Below are 17,106 nucleotides of genomic sequence, written 5' to 3'. Positions count from 1 at the left end.
AATCTTGGGAGTGTATTTTTGAATATTAAGGGGTGTGCCAATCTTAATGGGAGTCAGCAGTGATGAAGACTGAAGTGTTTTATGTGCACAAAATTAATTAAGGAGGGACAAAAACAGTCTTAAGGGATGTGGAAATCACTAGCAGAACTACTTTCGGGTTTATTTTCGAAAGAGAAGGATGCCCATCTTTCAACACAAATCGGAAGATGGACGTCCTTCTCACAGGGTCGTCCAAATCGGTATAATCGAAAGCCAATTTTGGACGTTCCCAACTGCTTTCCATCGTAGGAACGGCTAAAGTTCACGGGGGCATGTCGGAGGTGTAGCGAAGGTGGGACACTTGGGGGTGCCTAACACTTGGATGTCCTCGACTCATAATGGAAAAAACAAGGATGTCCCTGATGAACACTTGGATGACTTTACCCAGTCGTGTTTTTCTTACGACCAAGCCACAAAAAGGTGCCCGAGCCTAGCAGATGACCACCGGAGGGAATCAGGGATGACCTCCCGTTACTCCCTTAGTGGCCACTAACCCCTTCCCACCCTCAAAAAACATCTTTCAAAATATGTTATGCCAGCCTCAGCTGTCATACTCAGGTCCATGACAGCAGTATGCAGGTCCCTGGAGCAGTTTTAGTGGGTGCAGTGCACTTCAGGCAGGCAGACCCTGCCCCATCCCCCCCTTCCCACCTGTTACATTTGTGGAGGAAACAGCGAGCCCTCCAAAACCCACCAGAAACCCACTGTACCCATCTAGGTGCCCCCATTCACCTGTAAGGGCTATGGTACTGGTGTACAGTTGTGGGTAGTGGGGTTTGGTTTTTTTTTGGGGGGGGAGGCTCAGCACACAAGGTAAGGGAGCAATGTACCTGTGAGCAATTTATGAAGTCCACTGCAGTACCCCCTAGGGTGCCCGGTTGGTGTCCTGGCATGTCAGGGGGACCAGTGCACTACGAATGCTGGCTCGTCCCACGACCAAATGGCTTGCATTTGGTCGTTTCTGAGATGGACGTCTTTGGTTTCCATTATCACTGAAAATCAGAAACGACCAAATCTAGGGACGACCAAATTTCAGGATTTGGACATCCCTGACCGTATTATCGAAACAAAAGATGGATGTACATCTTGTTTCAAAAATACGGGTTTCCCCGCCCCTTGTTGTGGACATTCTGCGAGGACGTCCTCATGAAAACTTGGACGTCCCTTTCAATTATGCCCCTCCACACATCACATTTATGTGGTGAATGTTTGTTGGGGATGTCACGATGGTGACAGTTTCCTTGTCTGTGCTCACCTCACCCTCTGGTGGCCAGAACCGGTGGCTGCTATGGACTGTCACCTGATCCAGACTTCACCCGAGTCTGCTCCGGATCTTCCGGGCTGCCAGACTTGCTTTTCTTGTTTGTGCCTGAACAGCACCCGTAGCTGCCTTGTGATTCCTGCAGCTGTAAACTTCAGCTGCTGATGGGCTTTATTAATGACCTGGAAACTTCTGTGTTTGCCTTTGCATCGTCTAAGGTCCCTGGTTTGTTGGTGCTTTGTTGCACTTCTTGCCTAGTCTGGTTTCTTGTTTGAGTTTCTTGTCCGGTTCTAGTGAGTCTGTGTGTAGTTTAGCTTAGGTTTATTGCTTATTTCCTAGTCTTGTTTCTGGTCTGTATGCCTGGTCTAGTTTCTGTTTGTCTGTGTCTCTCTCTTAGTGGCTGCTCTGCAGCTTTCAGTCCTGACTCTTGTCTGTCAGTGTTGTACCCTGTTTCAGTGGCTGCTCGGCAGCTTTCAGTTCCTGTCCTTTAGCTTGTCCATTGTCTGCCGTGTGTTGTCTGTCTGTGAGTCCTAGCCCAGTTTCTTGCCTTGTTGCCCATGTATATTCCTTTCCCCTCTGACCCTCAGTCCCTGTTCAGCCTAGTTGATATCCAGTTCCTGCCCTGTCCAGTAAGTCCTGCCGGCCGCCTGCACCCAGGGGCTCAACTCCAGGGGAAGGGCGGTCAAGTGCAGGTGAAGTCTAGTTGTTTCTGTCAGAGTTCTGCCTTGTCTCTGGTGTAGGGTGGTTTTGCCTGCCACTGCCGTTCCTCGGCAGTGGTCCAAGGGCTCACAAACCTAGTTTCTGCCTTGAAAGCATAACAGGGGATTATGAAGAACTCTTACATATGTGAACGTATCTATGAAAACAAGAAGAAACTGATGGTTTATTTGCAAAGCTTAAAGGCATTCAGAGAATTCCTGTGAGTTGAGATATGGGAGGAGTAATGTTATCAACCTTTTTCCCACCTGCAAATCCTGATTGATGTGCATAAAAGGCCTGTTACAAAATTGCACCACGAGTTACATGCATCAAAGTGTATACCGTAAGAGAACACATGCTTTACCTGAGCCATTTGTAGATGTGTTTTGGGCGGAGTATGGGCAGAGTCACTAAGAATATGCATAGTTAATAAATGGGGGGGGGCAGAATGGGACTTGATATACCGCCTTTCTGAGGTTTTTGTAACTACATTCAAAGCAATTTACATATATTCAGGTACTTATTTTGTACCAGGGGCAATGGAAGGTTAAGTGACTTGCCCAGAGTCACAAGGAGCTGCAGTGGGAATCGAACTCAGTTCCCCAGGATCAAAGTCCACTGCACTAACCACTAGGCTACTCCTCTGTGTAGGCTACTGCCCTACACAGACACTTCACACATGTACATTTTGACAGGCTGTCAAGTAGATGTGAATGTATCCAGGTATATTTTAGCCATAATTCTGACAGGTTATGTGAGGCTATTTTATAAAAGTACATAGGCGCTTATGTATTCTCATAGAGTAGCTTTAACATAGGCATTTATTTAGACTTCCAAATTAGATAACCAGATAGGAACATAAGAATAGCCATATTGAGTCAGACCAATGGTCCATCTAGTCCAGAATCCGGTTTCCAATAGTGGCCAATCCAGGTCACAACTACCTGGTGGAAACCCAAATAGTAGCAACGTTCCATTCTACCAATCCCAGGGCAAACAGTGGCTTCCCCGTGTATATCTCTATAGCAGACTATGACCTTTTCCTCCAGGAACTTGTACAAACCTTTTTTTAAACCCAGATACATTAACTGATGTTACCACATCCTCCGGCAACAAGTTCCAGAGCTTAACTATTCGTTGAGTGAAAAAAATCTTTCCTTCTATTTGTTTTAAAGTATTTCCGTATAACTTCATTGCATGTCGCCTAGTCTTTCTATTTTTTTGAAAGAGAAAAATCGATTCGCTTCTACTCATTCTACACAACTCAAGATTTTGTAGACCTCAATCATATCTCCCCTCAGCCATCTGTTTTCCAAGCTGAAGAGCTCTAACCTAGCTTGCTTGCTGCTCCTTTGTAAAAGGGCCCCTTCTTCCTTTATACTCTAAATCTATCTTAGTTTAGGCTTCTAGCATTTGTATACACACACTTCAAATTATGTTTTTTTCCACTCATCTAAATTTAGGAGCACAAATATAGGGTGGCAACAGAGGTGGAAAAAAAGGTTAGTACTCAGCACTGGTTTTCCGCACATGGCTTATAAATTTATAAGGTTAACTTTTAAGCTCGTAAATTAAGATGAATTTTCAGCTGAAAATAAGACACAAACGCCTATGTTTACTAAGTGGCGCTATGGGTGCATTAGCATTTTTAACGTGCTTACATGGTTGACGTGCGTTAAATGCCAAAGCGCCCATAGAAATGTATAGGTGTGTTAGCGTTTAATGCACCTTAAATTCACTGGCGCATTAAAAACGCTAACGCACCTTAGTAAACATACCCCAAATTTAGGAGCCCAGCTTTTTTTTATTATCAGCTCCTATGTTTCTAGGGCACTGGGGTGAAACGGTTGTGCTCACTGAGAGTTATTTTCTCATTATGTGAAAATTAATGAGGAAAAATAAATACTATGTTATTGTCTGCAACTTCCATATACAAGCACATTACAAAATAGAGCTGAAGCATGGTAAGTAAACATTTTTAGCTTTAAAATTATTCTGGATCTGAAAAGCTCAAAGTATGTGTTTTTATTGTAGCAGGAATTGATATTAAGGGTTTTGATTGCAGGAAGATTATAGTTGTTCCAAATAACATTGAATTATAGTATAGTGTACAGTGAGGTTTGGGAGAGGGGGTCAGCAACCCAACACACTATTGGTGGTACATGAAGCACTCCAAGTCAGCACATTTAACTGCTGACATACTGCAAGCAAGTGGTGGACTGGCTATACTGGTCTCATCACCCATTAGAAAAGTAGAGATAGTCTGTACATTTTGAAAATATTCGCAGTGTGCTGAAGATGTGAAAGGGGCAATTCCTGGTTGTTCAGATTTGAAGGGAGATCTCCCCTTTTGCTTCCATAAGATATTGTTATCAAAGAGACCCTTCCCCCTAAAGTCACTGTAACAGTACTAATAGAACTAGTGCTGTTTTTTTTGGGCACCAGGCCATAAAGGCTTGCCAGCGGCTGGCCTGTCATTTCATAAAGTGGACAGGGTGCAAGAACAGCAGGGAAGAGTGAAAGTAAAGAATACAATAGGATAGAGACAACAGTATACAGTGGAAGAACTTTATACGTTTTACGCCAAAAATTGTTTTAACAATGAGGTCCTTTTGATAGATTTAAGCTCCCCTCACCCCCCCCCCCCCAAAAAAAAATAAACAAAAGAGATTTTTTTCATTAGCAAATGCAAGGATTGAGAATGACGGGGAAAAATTGTGTTCATCACCCCCCTAATAATAATCAGCATGTTTTCTTTATAAGCAAGCAAATAATATTCTGTCATTCCGACAGGCTGAATGCAACTGGAACCGTAGATATAGTAGTTCATGCACCAAGGGGGTTATTTTCTAAACGCTTTAAGATCAAGTTGTACAATTGCAGAATAGATGACTGCCTTTGTTGCTTCTAATATGCTTTTAGATTTCAGGGTGAAACTGCTTAGATGTATATTTTATTCTAAAATTGCCTTTCCCAAATAGAATATGAAAAATAGAGCCCACAGATTGCTGCTGACAAGAGGCCTGAGATTTTCTAGTTTAAATATATTAAACACAAATTCTGCTATACAAAGAGAGCAGAGGGACTGAAGTGCCTTTTCAGTGTATATATTTCACTCTAGATAAAACAAGAAAAAGATGCAGTACACTTTCCAGTCTTTCTCCCTTTTTGAAATATTTTTCTTGCTGCACTGCCTGAGGTCTAATCGGTGCTTGTATTAAATGTAGCCTTTGAAATCACCCCTTTTTGCCATCAAATGGCAGCAAGAACACGGAGGATAGTAACCCAGTATGTAGGACAGCATGGGGGTGATCTAATAAAGCATGTTTTGCATATGGAAATGATTCTCAGTATGTTCATTGACAAGATGGCATGTAGTAATGTATGTAGTGTGTGTAATTTCTCCCAGGAGCATAGTTTGGGCAAAGTAGGGGTGGAGTTGCAGTATATGCTCAAATTTTATAAAATATGTGAGTACATGCATAAAACACCAGCCTGCATTTTGTACCTCTGATTCAGGTGTACATTTGTACTTGAGGGTTTGTTTGCCTCATTCTGGGTGCTTAATGTCTAAAGGCATAGGCATCTGTGTTGCCTTTAGAAAATGTGCACCTTTTTGGACTTTTCATATAGGTTCCACTTTATAAATATACTCCATATATGAACGTGCTATATATGCAAATAAGAGCAAGATCAACAGAAAATTCTGGTGTCTATACATAGTTCTCTTTTATGAACGCTTGATGTTTTAGGGGAAACTGAGTTGAAGTCAAATAAGATGTGAAGTGCTCTGGTTATATTTACTATCCTGCAGGTGTTAGCTCAGATTGCACATATGATCCTTCAAAACCTTAACAACGTTTTTGTTACAAGCATTTTACAGATTGCAATGGATGGGAAACTACATCAGAGCCTAGATTAATTAATGCAGTGTGCATTAGTTATACAGTGGGATGCAGAGAAGAGAAAATACCAAACCAAATCACCAATTTAAGTAAAATTATACATATTCAGTATAAAGAGCACACGTTTTACATGGTCTTTTTTTTTTTTTTTTGAGGGGGGATGGAGGAAACAGAATGGGGAAGAAGTGACAGAACAGTTTTGACATACAAATTGAGCACTTACTACTTACTCTGTCATACCACTTGTTGCTGCTTGTTGTGATCTAATTATATACAAGCAAGGGATATAAAGCATTTTGAGTGTGTAAGGCATATTTTACATATGGAAAAAAGTGACTCTTGTAAATTTGTATGTGGCCAAATATATGCACAGAAAAGTGTGTGTACTTATTCAGAGATCATGGGTTGGTGTTCTGGAGGGTGCAGTTTAGGCAAGTGTGTATTACACGTTTTGTAAAATATACATGTACTTTTCAACAGTACTTTTATATCTATGTATATGTACATCATCTTTAGTGCAAACATACATTTGTGCAAAAGTATTTTGGTGCTGTTAGGGATAGTTGTGAAAATCTATTTTCTAAGGGCAACATAGATATCTATGTTTAATATAGGCACAAAATTGACAGTTCACGTGTAGGGAGGATGCAGGCTTCAGTGGATGGAAGTGAGCCTCCAACTTCCCCAGTGTTCAGAACCCTCTCCCTTTGGCTATGTGGTGTAGGACATCTTCAGCTGTTAGGGCTTAGGGATCCCCACCAGTCAAAGGGTGGGGGTGGCAGGGCTAACAGGAAAAAATCCATGGGCCTACCAAGTTCACCCTTGGACCTACCCACAAATTCACATCTGGCTACACTACTTTTTCTGAATCACAGCTCTAGCTAAGTAAACCACTCTGTTTATTACATTGTGTTTCTTACCTCCTCTTTTTTTTCTGTCTGAACCCTATAATTAATATGGTTCTACTTCCTGTGATTTTCTAGCACTACATTATAGGCTTAAAATTCATCAAAGTATAACCTGGAAGATTAATGTTTGGTTTTTGAATGCCAAAAATGGTTCTCTTTGATGATAACCAAAATACATTTGTTAACTGTGAACTAGAGCTATTGTGTACAAAACCTTCATAAATATTCATAGTCGACATACTGAAAAGCAGTCCTGCTTCAGCATTTCAAGATCAGTATTCATCTTTTCTAGTATTAAGAATTTTAATACTTACTACAGCATGTATAAATAACTTCACTGAATAATCTCTATTACTGTATCCAGTATTGGAGACTACAGTGAAATATAGGAGAGCCTAGTTTTGCATAAGAAATTACAAATTAAAGAACATGGGGTCATCTTATGGCAGTAGAGAAAGAGAAGCTTAGAAGAAATATGTTAAAGGGTAATAGATGCCTGGGATAATCTACGCACAAATATAGATGTTAACTTTTCAAAACAATTGGGTGAACTGGGCTCACTTGAGACTCAACTCACATTACACTTCTCTGGACACAGTGAAACAACTTATGCTGTATTGGGGTTTCTAAAGCAACCACTGTATTCAGAGAGCTTCACTATATCTACAGATGTAGTGGACATCAAAACTGTAATAGGATTCACATATGCTTGGCATATAAATCAAAGTCAAGTGGTAAAAACAAGATTGAGAGGTTATGTAAAAGAAATGGAAGGAGGTACCCAAGAGTTTAATTATGGGAATGTATGCTTATCTATCAGAGTAGTAGAAGACCAGAGACAGAAGGCAACAAAATTAATTTGCGTAAGAATAACTTGCAAGCAGCCAAGCTTTTATGACTGCCAGCTGGGATATAACCTTGCTAGGACATTGTACATGTGAATATCCAGGCACACTGGGTGAGCCAGAATGGTCAGTTCTGTGCAAATATCTACGATGATACCTTCTCTTGGTAAAAATTGTAGTTCCATACAACTGCTATAGTGAAGAAAAACAATGCCATTCAGGTTCAAAACTGACCAGGTTCGATGTCTCTCTCTAATTTTTCTGAAAGCCTACCCTACAGTGGTCTGCAGAGCTGAGAACACTTTTTGTTATCTGTAATTGTAAAACTTGATACTGTATACTTCTTATTTCAAACAACTAAGGATTTGATTTACCCTAAAATAAGCAAAATATTTAGTGTACAAAATCAGTCACATGGCTGGATGGTGGGAAGAGGATTTCCTGAGTTCAAAACTTGGTTCTGTTGTTGGTCAGTTTCCATAAATATAAGTGGCAAGTATGTGAATATGGCTGCTTAAGATCTCTGAGGAGTAGTTTATATACAAATTGCTAATATAAATCTATACTGTTTTATGTTCTTCGTTGTCTTTCAGTTGAAGAATTAATATGCCCTAAAGATATTGATCCTGTACATCGTTATATAGCTCCAAAGGACCAAAGAAATATTAGCATGAGATACTCCAATCAGGTAAATATGCACCAGAGTAAATTATTTTTTTGTGTATTGCAGAGATTCTTAACCGGTGGTGCCTTCACCTCCAAGGGGTGCAGGAAGAGGTCAAATAGGGTGCAGAGAAAGGTGTTGAAATCCGAGGCAATTTATTGTATACTACTGTAATTTTAGCGACCTTTTATTTATTAGTATTTATTTACTGCCTTTTTGAAGAAATTCACTCAAGAATAAGTCAAACATAAACAATAGATAATTACAGCTGTAAAAATATTCAAATATACAAAGTATGGCATAGTATACTACATTACAATGTCAATATGCAGTAAAACGTTTTAATAGACAGCATAGGTGTAAGCAAAGGTGGAGCATATAGATCGATAGAGTAGCAGGAGTTAGATAAGGGGACTAATTTAAAGAAAAGTTGAACATGAGCTCAGAAAGGTGCTTGAATATAGTGGCAAGACAAGAGGGCATAGAGCAACAAACTCTGGAACTCCAAACTAATTCAGGCCGAAATTCAAATGAGGAATGCATAACCCTTCCATACCGAAATGGGAGTCAAGCGGAGGAACTGCACCGACCCAACCTGGCCAGAAAGCAATGCAGGAACTGCAACAGGAGCCGAGGAAGACCAGAACATACCAGCAGGCAAATGCGGACTACTTTGCGAGAGGGAGCACCCAGCTAAAGAACACTACAGATCACTGACCTGCTGATCTGTGGCTCAGGCTAGTAGAGCTGGGAAGCGATGCCAGAACACACCGGCAGACAATCCCAAACCGTGTTGTGAAAGGGAGCGTCCAGCCAAGGAAAACTGCAGATCACTGAGCTACTGATCTGCAGCCCAGGTTAGTGAAATTGAATCACTTTAGCAAACCTGGGCTCTGCAGCGCTGTGTCTTCTGCACATCGGTCCCGAGTTCTCTTGCACTCAGGCTGCTCGATAATGGCTCTGCTTCATAGGAGAGCAGCAGAGATGCCGATCAGTCCACAACACTGCTGCTACTCCACCTTCAAAACCCCGGGACTCACCGCCCTCAGCCTCAGGGTGAGAAACTCCAGAGAAAACGGCCCGCACCACATCTGCACACCATCCAACCTCAACCCACGTCAGAGAGTGAAAGAAAACACCTACAATAACCCCAACATCATGACCAGACACAGGCGGAAAACGAGAAGAGTCGTGGCGCAAGAAAAGTGGGAGCAACCTATGACATACAGGAAAAGAGAATCCTCCATTAGGAGTCCACCCCAGCAGCAGCAGAAGAAACAAGAGCAGCAGAGAAAGTCTGCCCTGATTCTGATCAGGGCAACATTACTACTCACCCTAGAGAGCTGTTAAGTAGCTGCATACAAGGAATTAGATGTTACATGAACAACATCCAACTGCCGGAGCCAGTCGCCGGAAAGGAGAGACGGAGAGCAAGCGGAACGTCGGCACCGGACCCAACACTTGAATTGCAGCAGAACCGCCTCAAACCTTGTCACCCACCCAAAAAGAGAAGTGCCTGCATAGAAGACAACTACTGAGGTTGGAAACCAATGACTTACGCAACAGAGAATCGGCGGGCCAAATTAAACTCACACACATACTCACTTCAGAAGGAAAAATAAAAATCATGACCAGCGAAGTCTGACCTAATCGAGTGATACACAAAACTGAAAAAAAACACAGCCTGACCTCCCTCCTAATACCACAGCATTCCTCAACCTGGCCAATTTAAGGTCATGGCTTCTTTACTACGTAATAACAATCTGGATAATTGGACTACGAGCTGCCTAACCCAATGAATGGAACAACATCCCAGTACACATTTCTGATAGACAACACTCACACCACCAACTGGTAGAACCAAACCAGAACCCCCATAACAATCCAGGGACTAACAACTAATACCACCAAGGCAAGCTTGTACAACATCCTACACAAACACAATTATTATTATTATTATCATTTGTATAGCGCTACCAGATGCACGCAGTGCTGAACACCTGATACAAAGAGACAGTCCCAGCTCAAAAGAGCTTACAATCTAAATAATACAGACAGACAAGACAGTTACAGGTGAGGGAGTAATGGGAGCTAAAAAGCAGCAGTGAAAAGGTGGGTTTTCAGCATAGATTTGAAAACAGGTAGAGATGGAGCTAGACGTATAGGTCCAGGAAGTCTATTCCAGGCATAAGGTGCCGCGAGAGAAAAGGAGCGAAGCCTGGAGTTAGCAATGGAGGAGAAGGGGAACGACAAGAGAGATTTGTCCAGTGAGCGGAGTTCACGGGGAGGAATGTAGGGAGAGATGAGAGTGGAGAGGTAATGGGGGGCTGCAGAGTGGATGCATTTAAAGGTCAGTACGAGAAGTTTTTTAAATTGAATACGGAAGCGGACAGGGAGCCAATGAAGTGACTTGAGGAGCGGGCTAGTGTGGGTATAACGATTCTGGCGGAAAATAAGTCGTGCCGCAGAATTTTGGACAGATTGGAGAGGAGAGAGATGGCTGAGCGGAAGACCAGTGAGAAGTAAATTGCAATAGTCCAAGCAAGAGGTGACAAGGGTGTGGATAAGGGTTCTGGCAGCGTATTCAGAAAGGAAGGGGCAAATTTTGCTAATATTGTAGATAAAGAAATGACAGATTTTGGCGATCTGTTGAATATGCACAGAGAAGGAGAGAGAGGAATCAAAGATGACTCCAAGGTTACGAGCCGAGGAGACAGGGAGGATGTGAGAGCCATTAACAGAGATAGAGAAGAGGGGAAGTAGGTTTAGGGGGAAAAACGAGAAGTTCAGTTTTGGACATGTTGAGCTTTAGATGGCGTTGAGACAGCCAAGCAGCAATGTCGGACAAGCAGGCTGAGATTTTGTCCGGGATCGAGGTTGAGGTTTCAGGGGTGGAGATTTAGATCTGAGAGTCATCAGCGTAAAGATGGTATTGAAAGTCATGGGATGAAATCAGGGTACCAAGGGAAGAGATATAGATGGAGAAAAGGAGGGGTCCAAGGACAGAACCCTGAGGCACACCAACAGAAAGCAGGATGGAAGTTGAAGAGGATCCACTAGAGTGAACACTTGAAAGAATGAAGTGAGAGGTAAGAGGAGAACCGGGAAAGAACAGGGCCCTGGAATCCAAGCGAGGACAGCATATCTAGAAGTATAGTGTGGTCAACAGTGTCGAAAGCAGCAGATAGGTCAAGAAGGATAAGGATAGAATAGAGACCTCTGGATTTAGCCAGCAGCAGGTCATTAGAGACTTTGGTAAGTACAGTTTCAGTAGAGTGAAGAGGGCGAAAATAAATAAATCAATAAAGAAAAAATGCACAGACAATTACAAACTATTAAGTATTGTGTTGTTTCAGTTCTAATAAAGACTTCCTGTTACATTTTTAAAAATCCATTAGCCCACTTTAGTAAAAGGACCCCTAAGAGAGTAATATTAGAATTAGGATTATCAGTATTCCCAGAAGTGTCTCTCGAAGTTTCCAGAGTCAGCAGATATTTCCCCCATTGCTACAGTTTTTCCACGTTTCCCAACAGACAATTTTTGGTGTAGATTCTTTGATATTTTCAACTTTACAACCATGTATCTGTTAAGTAGAGCCTTAACTAGAAAGTTTGAATCCCTGGGGAAATTCAGTAGTCTCAAATTAATACTTCTTATCACATTATCCATGTTTTCAAGATTGGATCTAAAATCAAATAACCTTGGTTAAAGATGTTGCTGTGTCAATTGCATTTGTGCAAAATTCTGTCCTACATTCTCCATTTTTTTTTTAACCATTGGAAATAGACTTTTATAAAATTGCCCACTTGATAATGTGTGTTTTAGCATAGATTGAACTGGATTGAGCCTGAGATGTTTTATGGAGATGGGATGGGTTTGCATTTATATACATACATTTGAAAATTCAACAATATGTCCATAAATTTACCCCCAAATTTCTTTGTGGCAAAGAGGAAGTGTAAATGTGTGTGCGTAGTTTTTCTGGAGTAGTGTTCAAAATGGATTTACAACAGGTGTGTACTCTGGCTTCAAGAATGCAGTCAAGTTCACACAAAAAAAACTATGCACATAGGTCCCTTTAACTGAATGGTGGTAAACCCAACGTGGGCTTACCGAATGCTAATCTGGAATTACCACTGACTGAACATGGGCTCTGGTGGTAGTTCCAGCTCTGGCTTGCGCCGTTTCCCATGCTACGGAAAATAGCTATTTTCCAGAGTGGCGGTAATCAGGCAGCACCGCACGCTACACGGTTACCGCCAGGTTAGCGAGGGAGCCGTTAACACCACCTCAATGGGTGGTGTTAAGTGCTTCCCCCTGCACCACACGGTAAGTTAAATCTTACCACACGGCCATGCCATTTTTACCCGCTGTGGTAAAAAGGGGCGTAGCACGTGGCAAAAAGGGCCCCCGCCACTAACGCGGGGTTCTTTTTTACCGCAGCTTGGTAAAAGGACCCCAAACTTTTTATACAGTTATAAAATTACCTATAATGATTTGTTAAGTTTTTCTAGACTGTGGATCTATATTAAAATTTGCTTTCTTTCATATATTAGTGATTTAGCAATAATTTATTCAGTTTTAGCAGCAAACATTGTAGTAATATCAAAACATCTGTGCCGAGTAAATCTGTTATCATTGACCTCATTTCTTACTGATACAGTTCTTAACTGATGCAGCTGTTCATAAGAAATGGTTGAACAGTTACTTGTGTTGTCTGACATTTGGTGCATGAAATGCATAATTATTTTCTGATGCATACTATGATATCTGTTAGCTTTTTTTTATTTACTGTGTTTGCAGATTTTATTGCATTTTATATATGTATTGCAAGTTTAGTTTCATATTTTATGTTATGTATGTGTTCTTGTACACTGGTTTGGATTTAAGTTGGAATATAAATGAATTAACCATAACCTTACTGTCTAACACAAATGCACAATTATGTTTAGGTAACAAAATTAGATCTTATGTCTTGTGTTTTTGAAAGGTGTTTTATTTCTAAAGACATCATGGTTTCTAGACAAAAGAATGTGCATCTTATTTTTCCCATGCACCCTCCCTTTGACGGTCCCCTCACTGGATAACTCCTTAAGCTGGCTGATGTATACATAATTTAGATGACTCAGAATGGTAGATGCACATGCTAAAGTCCCTAGATTTTATATATTTTATTTAGTATTTTTTTAATATCATGCCTTCCCAATATGCAGGTTAGAAAACGGTTTTACAGAGTAAACCAAAGTAGATCTGTAGGATTAAATAAGAGGGGCCTTTGCCTATCCATTCTTAGTGTGGTGCTGATACCTACCTGTAGTAAAATAATCATGCCTGAAAATCCTTACAGCAGTGCTCAGAAGCAGTAAAGTAAAAATAAGTTTCAATGGAATTTCACATATTTTTAATGAGTGACAAGCCCAAAACTAACACTACATCAGGAAAGGGTATTCCCATTTTTTTTTATTGCAGGTCATGCATTAACATTCAGATTAACATACTGCACCTGCTCCCAGAGAAGCACTTAGCACTTTCTAGCAGTGATGTAGCCAGAAAGTCAATTTTAGGTGGGTCTGAACTCAAAGCAGGTGAGCACAACATTTTCTCTCTGCTTCCGCCCTCCCCCCCCCCCCCCCCCCCCCCCACTCTCCTCCCCCAGCACCTTCCAACTCAAAATATAAATGCTTTAGCTAATAAGGATCTCCAAAGTCTGTCAGCTGAAGATTTCCCCAAAAAGCAACCAGAACTCCCTTTTACCAAGCTTGACAGACATCAACAATGTCCCTGAGCCACCGATGCTGCACCCGACACATGCTTAGTTGTTGATGGTTCAAGGATGCTGCTGCGACTGCAGAGCTTGATAGATAGGAGTTCTGACCACCTTTGGAGGATATCTTCAGCTGGCGATGCTTCGGGATCCTCACCAGCTACAGCAAAGGTTAAGACTAGTGTTTGACATGCCGGGGCTCAGGTCAGAATATAAAGGAGGGCCCCTCCGCCCCTGATCCCCTCTCCTTCTTGCTTCCCCTCCGATCGCCCCACCTGCCAGTTCACATTGACAGGCCCTCAACCAAATACAGAACATGGGATCCCAAATTAGAAACAAAAATATGTAGACAAAATTTAAAGTGGGAACTCCAAGACCCAGCATGTACTGCAACACCCTCGTCCAGTTCTGAGGCTTTTTTTCTTCCTTTTCAAAACAAATGTTTTTAATCATTTATAAGAGGATATTATATTAGAACCTTACACACTGAATTGTTAGGGTTGTATTTACTGTTATTCACTTCACCCCAGTTGTTTGATATTTGTTTATTTCCAAAAGCTAACATATTTCAGTTAATAAATTTAAAACAAAATGTTTTTTTCTACCTTTGTTGTTGGACATTTTATTTTTCCATCATGTTGGTTCCAGCTTCTTCTTTCCTGTCTGTCCTCTGCTAAATTTGTCTTCAAGTGGCTGCTGTCCATTTGTGTTTTCTGCTCTCCCCTGTCTTGTTCTATTCCCTCAGCACACCTGTCTCTGACATATTGATAATTTCTTTTTGGCTCTTTTCTCTTTTTTTCTTCTTTTCTGCCTCTCTCTCCACTCATATTTCACCTTCTTTCTCACCCTTCTTTTTACTTTTCAGCTATCTATCAAATTTACTTCTCCTTCTCTCACCCATTAGCTTTCCCATTCCCTATCTCATTCCTTCCCCAGCCTTCCATTCCCTTTCATATTTAATGTACTCTCTATTAACATATTTCTACCCCATGTAATCACTATCCTCCTCTTATTCATTCATTCCCTCCCTCCCCCTCGGCTTCTCCCACACGATTCCACCATTCCCAGCCTCTTCCTTTCTCCCCCTTTTTAGCTTAGTATCTGCTCCCTCTTTCTCCCCACCTCACCCTCAAAGCCTGTCCCTTCTACTCCACTCTCTCCAGCATTTTCCTGTCCCTTCTCTCTTCCCTCCTGCCCCCCCCCCCCCCCCATGGTCCAGCATTTCTCCCTCTCTTTTCCCTTCTTCCTTCCCATTGTCCTGTATGTCTCCCTCAACCCTTTCTGCCCCTGAATCCACCATCTGTCTTTTGAATCCTAGTTGATCCAAATCTGTATGAAAGTGGGATAGGATTAATTCCTGTTCAATAGGAAGCCAAATAGTAGAGGCTTCTACTGCATGATCATTAATTCACCAAGAGGTGGCACATAGAAGACTCCGTTCCTTCTATCTCGCTGCTCCCTATGCCTGGAATAGACTCCCTGAGCCAGTACGTCAGGCTCAGTCTCTGGCTGTCTTCAAGTCTAGGCTTAAAGCCCACCTCTTTGCTACTGCTTTCGACTCCTAACCATGACTCTCTTACTCAACACCCTCACTTATCACCCCTACCACTGCAATTTCCCCACCCCTAGCTGTCTGTCCGTCTGTCCAATTTAGATTGTAAGCTCTGTTGAGCAGGGATTGTCTTTTCATGTTAATTTGTACAGCGCTGCGTAAGTCTAGTAGCGCTATAGAAATGTTTAATAGTAGTAGTAATAGAATGCCTGATTATTATAATAAAGTTTGGAAAGTTCACTCAGCCAGAATCATTAGGGCTTTTTAACTTAACTCAATCCTATGCTTTGAGGCCCAATGCTGCCAGGCAGTAAAATAACCCTAGCTATTAGTTTGCCAGCTATACTGTGGCTTGTGTGCACCAGCCATAGTTTAGTATTTATATAGTTTTGCATCTCATTACTATTTACCTCACAGTGACTTAACTAATGCATTAACCAACCGGCGTTAGTGCCATTTAAGTCACATTGTCAGATAATGTGAGTTACTGCCCTATCGCAGCTCGATAATTTTGATAACTTTCTCCCTTAATATACCAACATTAGAAGCTTCAAAGGAATTTGAGAAGGTACAAGCAACCAGTGTTTTTTTAGGAGAAGGGTAACATAATCAAACTTCTTTGCACCTGTAATATGGCTACATTCCTGATTATTTTCCACAGATCTTAAAACAGAGCATTACAAGAATCCAAACAATTGAGTTATAGTGTGCAAAAGTATTGTGGACACCATTTTTCATAAAGCAGTCCAGTTTTAGAAATAACATGGCTTCTATTCAGTTGACTAGAGAACATAGAAATGTTTGTTCATGGTGTGTGTCTCCTGTGTTTGTCATGATACCTCTGACCACCAGTTAGGTGCTTTTGTGCTTGCAGCTTTCGTTGCTAGTAAACAAACACATCTTACAGAATTCAAAAATGCGTGGTATAAACATAAAGGAATCCTGTTCAGAAAGAATGGATCCTCAGAAGCTTAGCGGAGATTGGGTAGCAGAGTCGGTGGTGGGAGACGGGGCTAGTGGTTGGGAGGCGGGGCTAGTGCTGGGCAGACTTCTACGGTCTGTGCCCTGAAAATGGCAGATACAAATCAAGGTCAGGTATACACATAAAGTAGCACATATGAGTTTATCTTGTTGGGCAGACTGGATGGACCGTACAGGTCTTTCTCTGCCGTCACCTACTGTGTTACTATCAGGCATATTTTCGAAAGAGATTGCTGGCGATCTTCCGACACAAATCGGGAGATGGCCGGCCAACTCCTAAAACCGGCCAAATTGGTATAATCGAAAGCCGATTTTTGGACACACTCGCCGGCATTCCGTCGCGGAGGCGGCTAAACTTCAAGGGGGCGTGTTGGCAGGGTAGTGAAGGCGGGATGTGGGCGTGCTTACGAGATGGCCGGCTTCAGCTGATAATGGAAAAAAGAAAACCGGCGATGACGAGCATTTGACCGGTTTTACTTGGTCTATT

General features: G+C 41.7%; 1 protein-coding gene across 3 annotated transcripts in view; it reads left to right on the top strand.

Annotated features, from left to right (window-relative positions):
* PHKB (phosphorylase kinase regulatory subunit beta) overlaps positions 1 to 17,106 on the top strand; it is a 435,362-nt gene that overhangs the window by 300,865 nt on the left and 117,391 nt on the right. For all 3 annotated transcript variants that reach the window (XM_030204379.1, XM_030204381.1, XM_030204382.1), the window contains one exon: positions 8,251 to 8,345. In XM_030204379.1, the coding sequence (XP_030060239.1) occupies positions 8,251 to 8,345 (95 nt within the window). The remainder of the gene's footprint in view (positions 1 to 8,250; positions 8,346 to 17,106) is intronic.

The sequence above is a fragment of the Microcaecilia unicolor genome, chromosome 5 (genome assembly GCF_901765095.1).
Source record: "Microcaecilia unicolor chromosome 5, aMicUni1.1, whole genome shotgun sequence".
NCBI classification, from domain to species: Eukaryota; Metazoa; Chordata; class Amphibia; order Gymnophiona; family Siphonopidae; genus Microcaecilia; species Microcaecilia unicolor.
This window is presented reverse-complemented; position numbering and strand designations above follow the sequence as displayed.